General features: G+C 54.0%; 1 protein-coding gene across 1 annotated transcript; it reads right to left on the bottom strand.

Annotated features, from left to right (window-relative positions):
* Positions 1 to 10715: 10715 nt before the first annotated feature.
* LOC135326295 (olfactory receptor 14A16-like) lies at positions 10716 to 11618 on the bottom strand (the record flags this gene model as incomplete). The annotated part of the gene is made up of 1 exon (XM_064504175.1): positions 10716 to 11618. A coding segment is annotated over exon 1 (903 nt), but the record flags the coding sequence as incomplete, so codon positions are not given.
* Between the last annotated feature and the right edge of the window lie 2263 nt (positions 11619 to 13881).

Below are 13881 nucleotides of genomic sequence, written 5' to 3'. Positions count from 1 at the left end.
GCACTGGAGGCTCATGGACTCAGCACCAAATACACCCGAGGGGAAATTAAACTGCAAAAAGCCCTAAGAAGCCATGCCTCTTTCCATAATTTTCTTTGGCTCTTCAATTCTTCTCTGGCTAATTGGAGAGGTTTCAGGGGTGCATTTAACAGAAAATTTCAATAAGTATCAAAAAAAGAAAAAAAACCCCAAGTATTTCTGCTTTTAAAGATTTCCTTATTTTTCAGCTTACAAAATAGAGTGATATCCACATTCTCCAACTGATTTTGATCCAGAGCATGTCCTAATGAAGTCTGGACATGTAGGAAAAGCAGCATCCTTGATGTTAGACATCCATGGAAAATGCTCTTCCTCACCTCCCCAGCCCTGCCATTTCCCTCATCAGCCACTGGGGACTTAGAATACTCTTGGTAAAAAAAATCTAACCTTTTTCCACTCAGGGCTGTAGCTGAATGTTACAGCTCCTCTGCACCAGTTCTCACCTGCTTTCCTTAGAGAACTAGCTGCAAACAGACACAGAAGGATTTGTCTTCATTGTGATCAAATAAAAATTTACATGATCCAGTGTCATAAGAAATAAAATGCACTCCTCAACTGTATGTCAAGTCCAAGTTGCCTCCAGTGGGATCCACAGTCTGCAAGGAATAACCTTCCTTGAAATGTTCTTCCCAAATAGATAGGAAAGGCTGGATAGACACACAGTGAAGGAGTTGGTTGAAGAGACAATTAGACTGCTGAAAGATAAGGCAAACTTCAGACTCCCTGAAGCTTAACGCAGCAACTGGAGAGTTGAGAGGTATCAGAATGCATAAAGAGGAAGGGGAGGAGGAAGACTGGAAAATTATGGAAAGTGCATATGCCCAGATGGTCTGACGCAAAGTTGACTTTAGAAATGATCCATTTAATCAGGGCAGGTGGAAATAGGGGAAAGATTAGTGAGGTTAGAGCCACAGCATAACAGACAGAGCAGTGGTAACGCAAGTTAAGGGGCAGATCAACATTTCTTCTCCTGAGATTCATGATCTCCCTCAAAATCACCATTATGTCACCATGGGAAAACACTGACATTTTATTAAGATTACTCAGTCCTTTCAGCTCATGAAGATGTTCTCATATGGTTTTATTTAATGTTAAGAAAAGTTCTTCACCTTTCCAGGCAGAGCTCAGGTGTCCAACCACAAGCACCCAGTGGCACTTGGAGAGGCCCCAGTGTCTCTGAGGTACCTGCCTGGGCCTGGCAGCTCTCACAGGGGACCTGCGGGAGACCGGAGCCCCTGGGAGCTGCAGAGGAGGCTGGGCAGAGGGAAGCAGGGCACTTGAAGTGGCCCCAGACATCCATTTCCCTGTGACTGCATCCCACCCCAGTTCTGAAAGTCGGTTTCCTTTTTAGACAAACAGATAATGCATAATCGCCCCAGAAGACTGGTATACTGAAACAGAAGAAATCAAGAAAGACAACAAGAACACACAAAAATGAAAAGCTGGAAAGTATAACAAAAGATTTCTTTGCTTTAAAACTTTGTCTTAATTTCTTTCTTGTTTCATTTTTAATGTCATTTTCTAAACATTTCTCCTATAATCAGGCCTGCACTGTTAAACAAGATATTTTTGTGTCACACACAGAGTCCAGTGCTCAGAAAACCACCCCTGCCCACAGTTGTCCGTGCTACTGCTCACTTTTTGCACAGAACACGTCGCACTCTGAGGTGATGGGCTCTCTTGACTGAGAGACTCATTCCTATTAATTGGCGGCACCATGTTTCTGCACTGCAGTGACCATGGCTATGAAGCACAGCAGGGACCAGGGTCCCAGATAAAGCTCTCAGCATGATGTGTTAAGGGCACATTTCCTCTTTTCTGGTGTATCATCTCTATCATCTTTTTGCTGTTTCATCCCACATGACTTTGATCCTGTCTTTAAAAAATACCAAACCCCAAACATTTGGCACCATCTGGAGATATTCCTGAAGGATTTATCAGCAAGTTCTGGAAAATAACTGGGGTGAAGGGAGGTGACTGCTTTCCAGGACGTGAGGGGAAATCTCTCTGCTCTCTCCATGGCTGTGCCATCTCCATGGTGGTGACCTACTAAGCCCCCTGATGACACAAGCTGAGGTCACAGTGGGATGTGCCACATCACAGGGAGGTCTCCCTGGTGCCGTAGTGGTGCCCTCACTTCCCTGCGAGGGCCAAGAGCTGCTGGGCACTGCTCATGCGCTCCCCACTGTTGCCCTTCAGAGCTGCTCCATGGCAAGGAGAGGGGATGGTAGGCAGCAAGGCCATGTTGGGGCCCCTCACTGAAAGACACAGGAGCAGGTTAGAGAGAAGTATGGGGTGATGAGATGCGAGGAGCATCCTTTTTCCCTGGAAGGACAGAAGAGCTGAGGGCAAGGGGGAAAGTGAGATGGAGGACTGCTGGACCAAGACCATCAGCCCGGAATGCAGTTCCTTGTTCCCAGTATTCCTGCAGCCCTCCACCAAGGGTAAGGGCATTGGGAGAGCCTTTCTGAGGTCTTGCAGAGATAGTGTCAACTGCAAAACTGGATGTGGATCCTGGGCTGTGGGGGTGGCTGGGCAGGATGGGGGCTACCAGGAGAGGCCTGCCTGAGGGTCCCGTCCGGCTCGAGGGATAGTTTGGCAGCCAGGACTCCTGGGTCCTGAGGCTGGCACTCCCCTGAGCCCCAAGGCTCTTCTAGGGCTGGCTCCACCCCCTCATGGCAGGGGGCAATCCATAGCCAGGCTTCCCTGAGAGTGGGTGGCCCTTTAGGATCTGGCTCACGCACATGAGCGGTCCTGCGACCAGGAGGCTGGGGTGTCCTGCAGCTCTCATGGGGCTCTCAAGAGCCTGCTGGAAATGCCAAAATGGGGAAAGAAACCTTCAAATTGTAATAATCCCAAGGTGCCTACTTATTTGGGAGAACTTCTCTTCCTTCCGTGTGGATACCTTCCAAATTGGCAGAGCATGTTTGGGGCTCAGAGATTGTGTCCTCAGATGGCCACAGCCCCTGTCCTCCTGCAAACTGGGGTCAGACGTCTGCACCCAAAAGACAGCCTGTTTGGGGGAGCAGCTTGGGAACAGGTGGAGGTGCCATCGCCACTGCCCAAGTCCCTGCTGACCCCAAGCCTGTTTCTCTGAGCCGTGGGGGGCAGTGCTGGGGGGAGCCCAGCAGGGCCATCTCCCCCGCCCCCTCCCAGCCCCACACCTCTGCTGCCCAGCACCGGCAGGCTGAAAGCTGCTCTGGCCCTGGCTGCCCCGGGGCCCCGGGGCTCCTCAGCCGTGCGGAGCGATGTGCCGGGGCCCAGCCCAGCCCCACAGAGAGCAGCCCCTGCCTGGCCGTGACCCAGCCCTGCTGGGTGCAGCGCGAGGGCTGCCGAGCGCTGGGGCTGCTGCCCACAACATGGTGCCTCACCACGCAGGGGGGGAGGGGAGAGGAGGGGCTGCCCGCAGGGTCAGACAAAGCTGCAGTGCTGTCATGGCATCTCCCCCAGTGCTGCCCTCCTATTGGCCAGCAAGGGGAGGAGGGTGGGCTGGCCTTGACTGATGGCTCCGTCAGCCAATGGGAGTGCAGCAGGCTGCTGGGGGCCTCGCCAGGGCCCTGCCCCAGGCTCCCTTTTGTCCTGAACAGTGCATTTCCCAGGGCTCGCAGAGAGGCTGTCCCCGCGGGTCCCGCCGGGCCCCAGCCGCTGCGGCTGCTCCGGGCCTCTTGCTGGGCCACAGCCCTGCGGCCCTGGCAGCAGCCGGGAGGCTGTTTGCAGAGCAGCTCTGTGCTGGGAGCTGCTGGGCTCCTGCAGGGCCTGGGCAGCTGCTGGGCGGCCAGTGCTGCCCTGGCCGGTGCCATTAGCCCTGCTCCCAGGCCGGGCTGCAGAGCTGCTGAATCCCGGCTCTGCTGGTTTCCCCCGCTGAGATGCCCTGGCCGCAGTCCTTCCCCGTGTCTCAGAGTGTCAGGGCCCCAAGCAGGAGAGTGCTTGTTGTCCTGGGGGTGTGGAGGATTTGCTGGGTGTGTTCAGCACTGGGGCAGGAACCAGACTTGGGAGTTGTGGGAAGGCTTCTGCCTCTGCCTGGGCCATGAGGCCCTGCTATCTCCAGCTCCATGGTCGCTGCTCCCATGCAATCCTCCTGTTAGGAGATGTTGCTGGAGTATCTGATAGGCCAGAATGAGGAACAATGCAGGTCCCTCCTGTCCCAGCAGCCTCGAGGGCTGCAGCAGGCGCCTGGCTGTAAAGGTGCCTGTGAGGCGCCTTCTGGGTGAGAAGCTGATAGGCCAGCAGCAGGCTGTGAAGTGGGGAATGTGCTGGTGAGGTCAGCTGTGTCTCGGTATGTGATAGGCCAGCAGCAGGCCCATTGCTGGGAACTGACTTTGAGGTCCTTTCCTCCAGAGCAGCAGGGAGGCCAGCAGCAGGCCCGTGGCAGGGACAGTGTTTGTGAGCTCAGCTCTGTCTCAGGACCTGACAGACTGTGTGGAGGCACATTGCTGGGAGAGTCGCTGTGAGGTCACTTGTCTCTGCAAGGCTAGCACTTGGCTAATGGCTTGGGCATTTGCTTGTGAGGTCACTTCTGCCTGAGTCCCTGATAGGCCAACAGCAGGCAGATGGGTGTGGAAGCAGATTGTGAGGTCTCCTTGGCAGGGTAAATGGTAAAGCAGCAGCATGTTGGTGGCTGGGGAAAGTTATTTTGAGGAAACTTGTGTCTCTAAAGCCACAGGCCATCAGCAGGCACCTGGTGGGGACATGCACTTGTGAAGTCACTTCTACCTGAGCAACTGAGGTGACTTGTGGGTGTGGTGAGTGTGCCCAGAGGAGGGATTGACACCTGCAGAGCTCTACAGCAATATAGAAATGCAAGTATGTGCGAAGCTGACAGGCCAGCACTTGACTCCTGTGTGGGGTCAGTGGGTGTGAGGTCCTGTCTGCCTGAGTACCTGATAGGCCACCAACAGGCACAGGGCTAGGATGTGGGTTTTGTGGTCACTCCTGTCTCTGCAGGTGATTGGCCAGCAGCAGGCACATGACTTGAATATTGATTTTGAGGTCCCTTCTGCCCAAGCACCTGACTGGATAGCAGCAGGCACAGAGCTGGGTCACGTCCATCAGGAAGCTGAAAGGCTGGCAGCTGGTGCGTGGGCTTGGATGTTGTTTGTGAGGTTCTTTGTAGCTGATCAGCTGATGGGCCACTGAGAGGCTGATCGGTGGCAAAGTTGTGATAAGATGAATTCTGTCTTGGAAGTTCCTAAGCTACTAGGAGGACCCTGGCTGTGAAGATGACAGTGATCTCACTTCTGTCTCTGAAGATGATCGAGCAGCAGGCACCGGGGTGCGGAAGGGCCTGTGAGGTTATTTGTCCTGGAAAATGTGATAGGCACAGCAGGAGGATGTGCTTCTGAGGTCACTTGTGCCTGAGGACCTGATTAGACAGCAGGCACAGAGCCTGCTGACGCAGAGCCTGCAGGCAGAGAGCCCTCGCCCTGCTGGCAACACTCTTCCCAGTGCAGCCCAGGAAACCATTGGCTTTTTTTTTGACATGAGGACATGTTGCTGCCTCATGCTGCTTCATGTTGTCTACCAGCACCCCCACGTCCTTCTCTGAAAAGCTGCTTTCCAGCCAGTCAGCACCCAGTGTGCATAGGGTTACTCTTTCTCATGTGCAAGATGTTGCATTTCCCTTTGTGGAGCTTCATGAGGTTCCTCTGTGCCCATTTCTCAAGCCTGCCAAGGAACCTTTGAGTGGCAGCACAAACAGCTGTTGTATCATGGCTGTATTTTAGGAGAAGATTGTGTCTCAGAAGCTTGTAAGCCCTTAGGAGGCACATGACCATGCAGGGGACTGTGAGGTGACTTCTGTGTCTGCAGGTGATGGGCCAGGAGCAAGCACAGGAGTTGGAAACTGTCTGTGAGGTCACTTGTGTCTGAGTGCCTGATAGGCCAGCAGCAGGCACATGGGTTGCATTGTGGTTGTGAGGTCACCTCTGCCTGAGTACCTGACTGGATAGCAGCAGGCACATAGCTGGGTCATGTCCCTCTGAGAAGGTGACCTGCCAGCAGCAGGCAATTAGGGTTGGAAGATGATGATGGGTGTACTGGTTTCTGATGCGTTGATGGGCTCCAAAGCTCAAAGGCCAATCTGAGGCACATGGCCATGAAGGTGATGGTGAGGTCACTTCTGTCTCTGCAAGGGATGGGCAAGGAGCAGCAGTCTGTGAGGTGACTTGTGTCTCAGTACCTGGGGTGTGATTTTTCTACCTGAGTGGTTTGCACCTCGAAGTAGGTGGTTCCATCCTCTCCAGTCTTTCTTTCCTGAAGCTCAGACATGTACGTTTTGACCTCAGGGGAGCTGAATCCCGCCCATGACTGTTAAGCCCGTGCCCTGTGTTCATCCAGAGGACAGCAGGGAGGGTTTTCTCCTGTTGGCTTGCTCCCATGCCACAGGGGCTCTTCCGCTGGGATTTGTCTCCCCTTGTTTTGGACAACCACCATGGGGAGGTCCGTCCACTCTTGCTCGTACAGGCTTCTCTTACAGCTGACAGAGGGTCTCAACCCTTATCTGGAGTAATTCATCCTTGCAGCGCTGTGAACTCACCTGGCTCCTCCATCCTCTCGGCCTCTGGGAGCCTGATCAGCGCAGGCAAAGCCTGGATATTAGGTCACTCCTGGAGTCCTCTTTAGAGGTGAACCCCCTCTGAGATGATACCCCAAGTGTGGATCTGAGGCTAATTTGGACAAAGGTGCCCTCGTGGCAGTGAGGTGTGGAAAAAACAAGTGAGGTTCAGTTACTTCTAGAGTGGTCCAGGCGTGTCCCAGCAGGCCTTGCACAGTTGAACTCACCCACCCATCAGCAAACTGTACCTTAGAGCACGCAGTGTGACTCCTTCTTGGTATCACACTATATAAAACCCCCCTGTGGCTGGTAATAATACATCATGCAAAACTCTGGGCACACTGAGCTGCCACTGAGCTGAGCCTTCCAGATCCTGCCTGTGCTGTCCCTGGGCTGCAGGGGCGGCACCCTGGGCTCGGAGGAGATCTAGGCGAGGAGCTGTGTGCTGCTCGGTGGCAGGTCGGCTGCAGAGGGGCGAGTCCTGAGCAGGGTGGCCATGAGCCGTGCCTGCCTGCCTGCCGGCCGCGGGCTGGTGGGGTGGCTGCAGCAGAGGTGCCCTCACAGTCAGCACCCAGACAGGACCCTGTCACCTGCATCACCCCCTCCCCTCCCCAGGGCTGTCACTGCTGCTGGGTGGGCTCTCTGAGGCACTGGGTGACATCACAAAGCCTGCTGGCCAGCACATCTGCTGAGGGCCAATCAGGCAGCTGCAGTGGCAGTGACCTCACAGTCAACACTGCAGCCATGTCCCCTTTGCCTGCCTCTCCCCATGCTCTGCAGATGCAGAAGAAAGGACAGAGAGGCAGAAGAAGAGATAGGAAATACGTCTATTTGAATGCAGTTGTTCCTCAGAACAAAGTTTCTCCATGCAGAGTGCTGGTAGGAAATGTATCAGGAATGAATAACTCTATATAAAGATAACATAAATAATACAAAAAGAAATAAGAAATCCATTCCAATTGATTAAAAAAAATTGATTTGTGGAGATGAGGATTTTTTTCAGCTCTTGCATAGAGTTATTTTTTGAATAGATTTCACCCTATGACTAAAAGTCGGTGTTGAGGCCTTTATTAATTTGCCCACATACAGAGGTGATTGCTGCCTGAGATGCCCTGGGGTGGCTGTGCTCCCCTGTGGAGCTGGGAAATGTGACCCAGGACCTACGGGAACCTTTCTGGAGCATTAGGTGGTCACCAGGAGATGCATCTCCAGACCTCTCAGTGAGACAACTTATTTCTCTCCCTTGATTAGAAAGGAAAGTCCAGACACTTGTGTTAGACATAGACATGTGCACCAAAATGGCCTGGCACTGGGTGAGATCAGCCTCATCCCTGTTGTCACCTCAAATGCAGTAGCACTTCATTCACCGTGCAGGGAAGGAAACGGGAGTGTGGCTAGATGGTTAGGGACTCCTTTCAGACATCACTCTAACATAGCTATGTTGAGGTTTGTGCAGATTTGGCCATCCAAAGATACAGCATTTCACTGGAGCTGGTCACCCTGCTTGCCTCTATCAGTCGAGAGAGCCCGACACCTCAGAGTGTGACTTGCTCTGCGCAAAGAGTGAGGAGTGGCATGGACAGCCCTGGGCTGGGGGTGGTTTTGGTGCACTGGACTCTGTGCGAGGCACAAAAATACCTTTCTTAAAGGTGCAGGCCTGATTATAACAGAAAAGTCTAGAAAAAGTCAATAAAAAAAAAGAAACAAGGAAGAAATTAAGAGGATGATCCAAAGCAAAGGAATGTTTGGTTACAGTTTCCAGGTTTTAACCTTCTTTGTGTTCTTATGGTCCTTCTGTGCTTTGTTTTCTTTAATATAGTGGTCTTTTATGGGGATTTTGTGGTTTTTTCTTTGTTTTTTTTTTTTGTTTTCAGAAAGAAAGTGATTTTCAGACCTGGGGTGCGATGCAGTAGCAGGGTCACAGACATCTGGTGCCATTGCAGGTGCCCTGCTCCCCACTGCCCAGCCTCCCTCTGCACCTCCGAGGGACTCCAGTCTCCCGCAGGTCCCCTGTGAGAGCTGATGCACAGGCTATTCTGCCCCCCCCAATACATGACTGTCCATTTCTCCTTGTACAATGTCATGAAGTTTCTGTCAGCCAAATCCCCAAGTCTTTCAAGACTCCTCAGCTTTGCACCACTGTTCTCCACCCTTTGAGCCAGGTGGCCTCCAGCTCATTCCCCACACCCTCCATTGCTTACTCCTCCATCCCACCTCTCCCCAGTTTGGTTACAAAGAAGTTATGGAAGACCATGTCAAAGGTTTTCCTACATTCAAGGAGTGCATGCACTGCACTCCCCTTGTCCACACAGCCAGTCATCCCATCACAGAAGGCAGTCAGGTTGGCCAGGCACAATTTGTCCTCAATGACTTCATGCTGGTTGTTCCCGACCCCTTCATGTGGCTGGAACTAGCTCCAGGAAGATTTGCTTCCCAGGGCCTGAGGTGACGCTGGCCAGCCCATCACTCCCCAGACCCTCTTTCCTGTCCTTCTTGAAGATGGATGTGATGTTTGGCAGGCAGGAGGGGAGGGCCAGGGGCCAGGCAGCGGCTGTGGGGCTGTGCCAGCTCCTGCTGCATGACTGGTCCCTGCGGTGTGGAGGAGAGGGACAGAGGACGAGGCAGCACGGGGGTGGTGGCAGGTTGGCAGGGGCAGGTCGGCAGGGGCAGGGGCCAGTGGGGGCTGCAGCGAGGGGTTGTGCCCGTGCCACCCTCCCAGCAGGACGGGGACACACAAGGAGCGTGCTCTGCCTGTTGTGGTGCTCAGGGCAGCTCCCCAAGGAGCACAGCTTCGCCTGAGGGACCTCTTGGTCCTTGGCATCTGTTCCAGCACAGCTGGAGCAGGAACAAGAGCTCGTGGGCCAGGCCAACATCCCCCTGGCACAGGCCCTGCGACAGCCTTCTGTGCCCCGTCCCCCACAGCCCTCCTGCTTTGGCAGCCTCCACAGTTCCTGCACCTTGCCCAGCCCTGGCCATGTCCCACGCAGGGGTCAGCACACAGCCATCCCCAGGGCCTGCTGGGGTCTGGGCCAGGACAGAGGCTGCCTAGGCCTGGCTCTTCCCCTCCATACAGGCACTGAGCCCAGCAGGAACGAGCTGGCTGCACAGCAAAACTCGCCCATAAACCTGGGGTGTGCAGCCAGGGCTGCAAATGGCCTCCACTCTCCTGCGCCCGGCATGTCTTGCTTCCCCTCCACGAGACCTGGCTCTGCCCCACAAACCCACCGGTGTGTGTCCTCACCCAGGGAGTGCATCAGTGCTGGCCTGCCTGGCCACTCCTGGAGCCTCCCCTGTGCTCCCCGCAGGGCCCCGAGCTGGCGGTGCTGCTCTGCAGAGCGAGCGGGTTGTGGTGCCCCAGGGCCATGGAGTGACTCTGCACTGGCTGTGGTGGTTGGGGTGAGAAGCAGACCCAGCTGGACGGGCATCATTGCACCTGACAACCCCCTACCAAGGGGTCTGTGGCTGTGGATGATGCTCTGAGCAATCACAGGGCATTTCAGATGGCTCAGGCTGTGTTCAGGTGTGACCCTAGATGCAGCACATGTGTTTTCAATGAAGGTGACATGAACCACTCTCCAGGCTGCCTTCCCTCTGCCTGCAGGGTCCCCACTGTGGGCATCTGTCACCAGCCCTGTCACAGGGCAGACAGTCCCAGGCAGATACTGCTTGACCACTCATCACCTCCAGGAGCACTGGGCACCCACAAGTGAGAGCTGAATGCAGCCTTCATTCCCTAACACAGCACCCCATGAGCTCATCGCCTTGAGCCCATGGAGAGCCGTAGAAATGCAACACGCCATTTCATGGTTAAAGTCGTTGAGCGCATTCTTGTCTCCAGCTTTGGAAGAAAAAAACAACTTCCAAGCACAGCACCGTGGAAATCCCCTTTTATTCAAGACCGCCCAGCTCCGACACAGTGAGAGACACATTTACAGAAGGCCTCTCAGGCAGACAGACGGGGTTTGCGCCTCTGGAGAAGTGGGATGAATTCAAACACTAATGTACAAACGTGATTATCACAGGGAGAATGCCGAAAGTACAAAAGTTGTCTGAGAAAATTAGAAATCACCTGTGAAGAGGGATGGGCAGCTTATTGCTGCTGAACTAATACCAGCTGAACCAGTTTCCTCAGTGCCTCCTTGAGCTCCTTGTTCCTCATGCTGTAGATGAGGGGGTTCACTGCTGGAGGCACCACCGCGTACAGAGCAGCCACCACCAGATCCAGAGCTGGGGAGGAGAAGCAGGGGGGCTTCAGGTGGGCAAACATGCCAGTGCTGAGAAACAGGGAGACCACGGCCAGGTGCGGGAGGCACATGGAAAAGGCTTTGTGGCGGCCCTGCTCAGAGGGGATCCTCAGCACAGCAGTGAAGATCTGCACGTAGGACAGCACAATGAAAATGAAACACCCAAAGAATAAACAGGCACTAACTACAAGAAGCCCAAGTTCCCTGAGGTAGGAGTCTGAGCAGGAGAGCTTGAGGATCTGGGGAACTTCACAGAAGAACTGGTCCACTGTGTTGCCTTGGCAGAGTGGTATTGAAAACGTGTTAGCAGTGTGCAGGAGAGCATTGAAAAACCCACTGGCCCAGGCAGCTGCTGCCATTTGGACACAAGATCTGCGATTCATGAGGGTCCCATAGTGCAGGGGTCTGCAGATAGCAACAAAGCGGTCGTAGGCCATGACAGTGAGAAAAGAATACTCTCCTCCTAACGAGAAGACAACCAGGAAGACCTGGGCAGCACATCCCAAGTAGGAAATGGCCCTGGTGTCCCTCAGGGAATTGGCCATGGATTTGGGGACAGTGGTGGAGATGGAGCCAAGGTCGAGGATGGAGAGGTTGAGGAGGAAGAAGTACATGGGGGTGTGGAGGTGGTGGTCACAGGCTATGGCTGTGATGATGAGGCCGTTGCCCAGGAGGGCAGCCAGGTAGATGCCCAGGAAGAGCGCGAAGTGCAAGAGCTGCAGCTCCTGTGTGTCTGCAAATGCCAGGAGGAGGAACTCTTTGAAGGAGGTGTTGTTGGACATTTGCTCCCATTTGGCTCTGGGGGAAAAGACAGAGACAAGTTACAGCAGTCTTCTCTGAGCCAAATCCATTCCATTTGTAATAAAAATCCCCACATTTTCTCTGTACCTTACATTCATTCAGCGTTCTGTCTGGAGCTCTGGTTCATGCTGACTGAAGGTGACATGCAATGCAGGGCCCTCTGCTCATGGTCTCCAGAGGAGTCAGTTCTGCTCTGCTAGAGGATGGAAATGGAGGTGTCAGTCAGCCCCACATATGTGGTGGGATACCAGAAAATGATTGCCATGACATACAGAAAGGGGACTTGGTCCCGTGACACAGTGGGGATATTCTCTATTTACCAGAATGAGAGATGAATACAGTTCTCATGCCAGCTGCCTCTGAAAGAGAAGACCCTTGAGAAGGATTCATCTCTCCCAGCCTTTCCCTCATGAACAGAGGTGTCTGTGTCTGAATCAGTCACACCAGATCCCACTTGTGCATCACAAGGGGAAAACAGGGCTCGCTATGACTTTGTACAGAGTCCCGGGATGTGGTCTGTCAATGAGTCTCGCCCCTCACTCACCTGTGCTTGCACCTCTCTCAGCCAAAGGACAATCACACTCAGACGTTCCTCTCAGAAAGAAAACACACTGAGCTGAGACTGGAGGATTTCAGGTTTTCAGGGAAGACTTCCAATTTCTTCTCTCTCAGGCCAGACGTGCAGACAGTGATGAAGAGCATGGTAAGGTCAGCTCATTCCCCAGCCCCACAGGGTCCCTTTTCTGTAGTCTCACAGGTTTCAAGGAGGCTGGGGACAGCTCACTCCCATGCAGACCCTGCTGTTCCCCAACTTGCAGTGTTGGTGTCTGAACTGCAGCCGAAACCCCCACAACCCCAGAGGGCCCAAGAGAGAAACGGAAGCAGCATGGACAGGAGGGGAAACAAAGAGCAACACCACGATCCTGCTGCCAAGGCAGGCAAGGAGAGAGAGACAGATGGGTACGCGGGAAAGCCTTCACCTGCCCGGCTGGACATGCCCCCTTGCAAATGGCCGCATTTGTTGGGCAGGACAGCATGGGCCTGTGGCAGGAGAGAGGCTCCTCTCCTCTGCCAGAGATCTGGCTGCAGAGGAGGCAGCTCATGCCCTGGACCCCATGACTGTCAGGGCAGAGGCTCTGCTGGGTGGGAGAGGAAACATGGGGAGCTTGCTCCAAGGAAGCTATCTGCAGTGGAGGGACACACCATGACTTGCCCAAATCCATTCTCCCAGGATGATTCTGTTAGCAGCTCCCTCTTATTCCCTGCCCAACTCTGCTGCCTGGAGCTGTCCCTGCTGGCAGCTTTTTCTCTGTCCTAACGTCTTTTCCCAGACCCTGTTCCACCCTCTGTGTGCTCAGTTCTGCTCTACAGAAACCTCCTGGGACAGGGCACTGGCCAGGGGCATTGCTGTGCTCAAATGTCCTAAGGAGCACGTCACATAAACCCTGATAATGCCATAAAGGTGATGACAATGCTGTTTGTAGGCTGGGTGAAGATGAAGGGACTTTTTATGTTTTTTCATAGACCTACTGATCTCTGAGAGTGAAGGTTTAGGGGTCCCAGTTCTTTGTCAAAGCAGAAAACTCTTTCCTTTTGTCTCCTTGCAAAAATGAGGGAACTGAAAGCACACACCCTAAAAGGGAAGCTGCTTCCCTTTCAAGGAGCCCTTGCCCTGAGCTCCCTCTTGAAAAGTCCCCTCAGGAATGTGCTCAAGGTAAGCTGGAGCTGTGAGCAGCCCTGACCCACGCAGCACCCTCTCAGCAGGAGAAGGAACCTGCCCTGCCGGGGGTCTCTCCTCCAACCCAGAGCTTCTCCCCACAGCACTGTCAGCTGCTCCCCGGGCAGGCTGAGTGCTGACCCTCGCAGGCGGCACAGTCACTGCCTTGGCCACACAGCACCCAGGGGCAGAGGACACTGCTCTGAATTACAGCCCAGGGCAGACCTGGGTGCACACCCAGGCTTCACAGCCCTGCAGCCACCCCTGGAAGAAGGTAGCAGGATCCCCTGTCCCTGTGACAGTGCAGCAGGGAATTCCTGCTCTGCAGCACCCCCCCCCCTCTTCCTATGCACTGGAGGAACTGGGAGAGCAATTCAGGGGATGGATTGGGTTTAGAAGACCCCTCCTGGAACCTCAATAATATTGTTCTACACTCAGAGACTTACCGTGCCAGGGGCTGTGAAGATTTCTCCTGCAGTGAGCTCTCCTCTGTCCTCCCACTCCACACTGCCTTGCACTTCTCTCTG

This window comes from Dromaius novaehollandiae, unplaced genomic scaffold (assembly GCF_036370855.1).
Source record: "Dromaius novaehollandiae isolate bDroNov1 unplaced genomic scaffold, bDroNov1.hap1 HAP1_SCAFFOLD_27, whole genome shotgun sequence".
Classification (NCBI taxonomy): domain Eukaryota; kingdom Metazoa; phylum Chordata; class Aves; order Casuariiformes; family Dromaiidae; genus Dromaius; species Dromaius novaehollandiae.
Note: the sequence above shows the minus strand (reverse complement) of the source record. Positions and strands in the feature narration are given on the sequence as shown.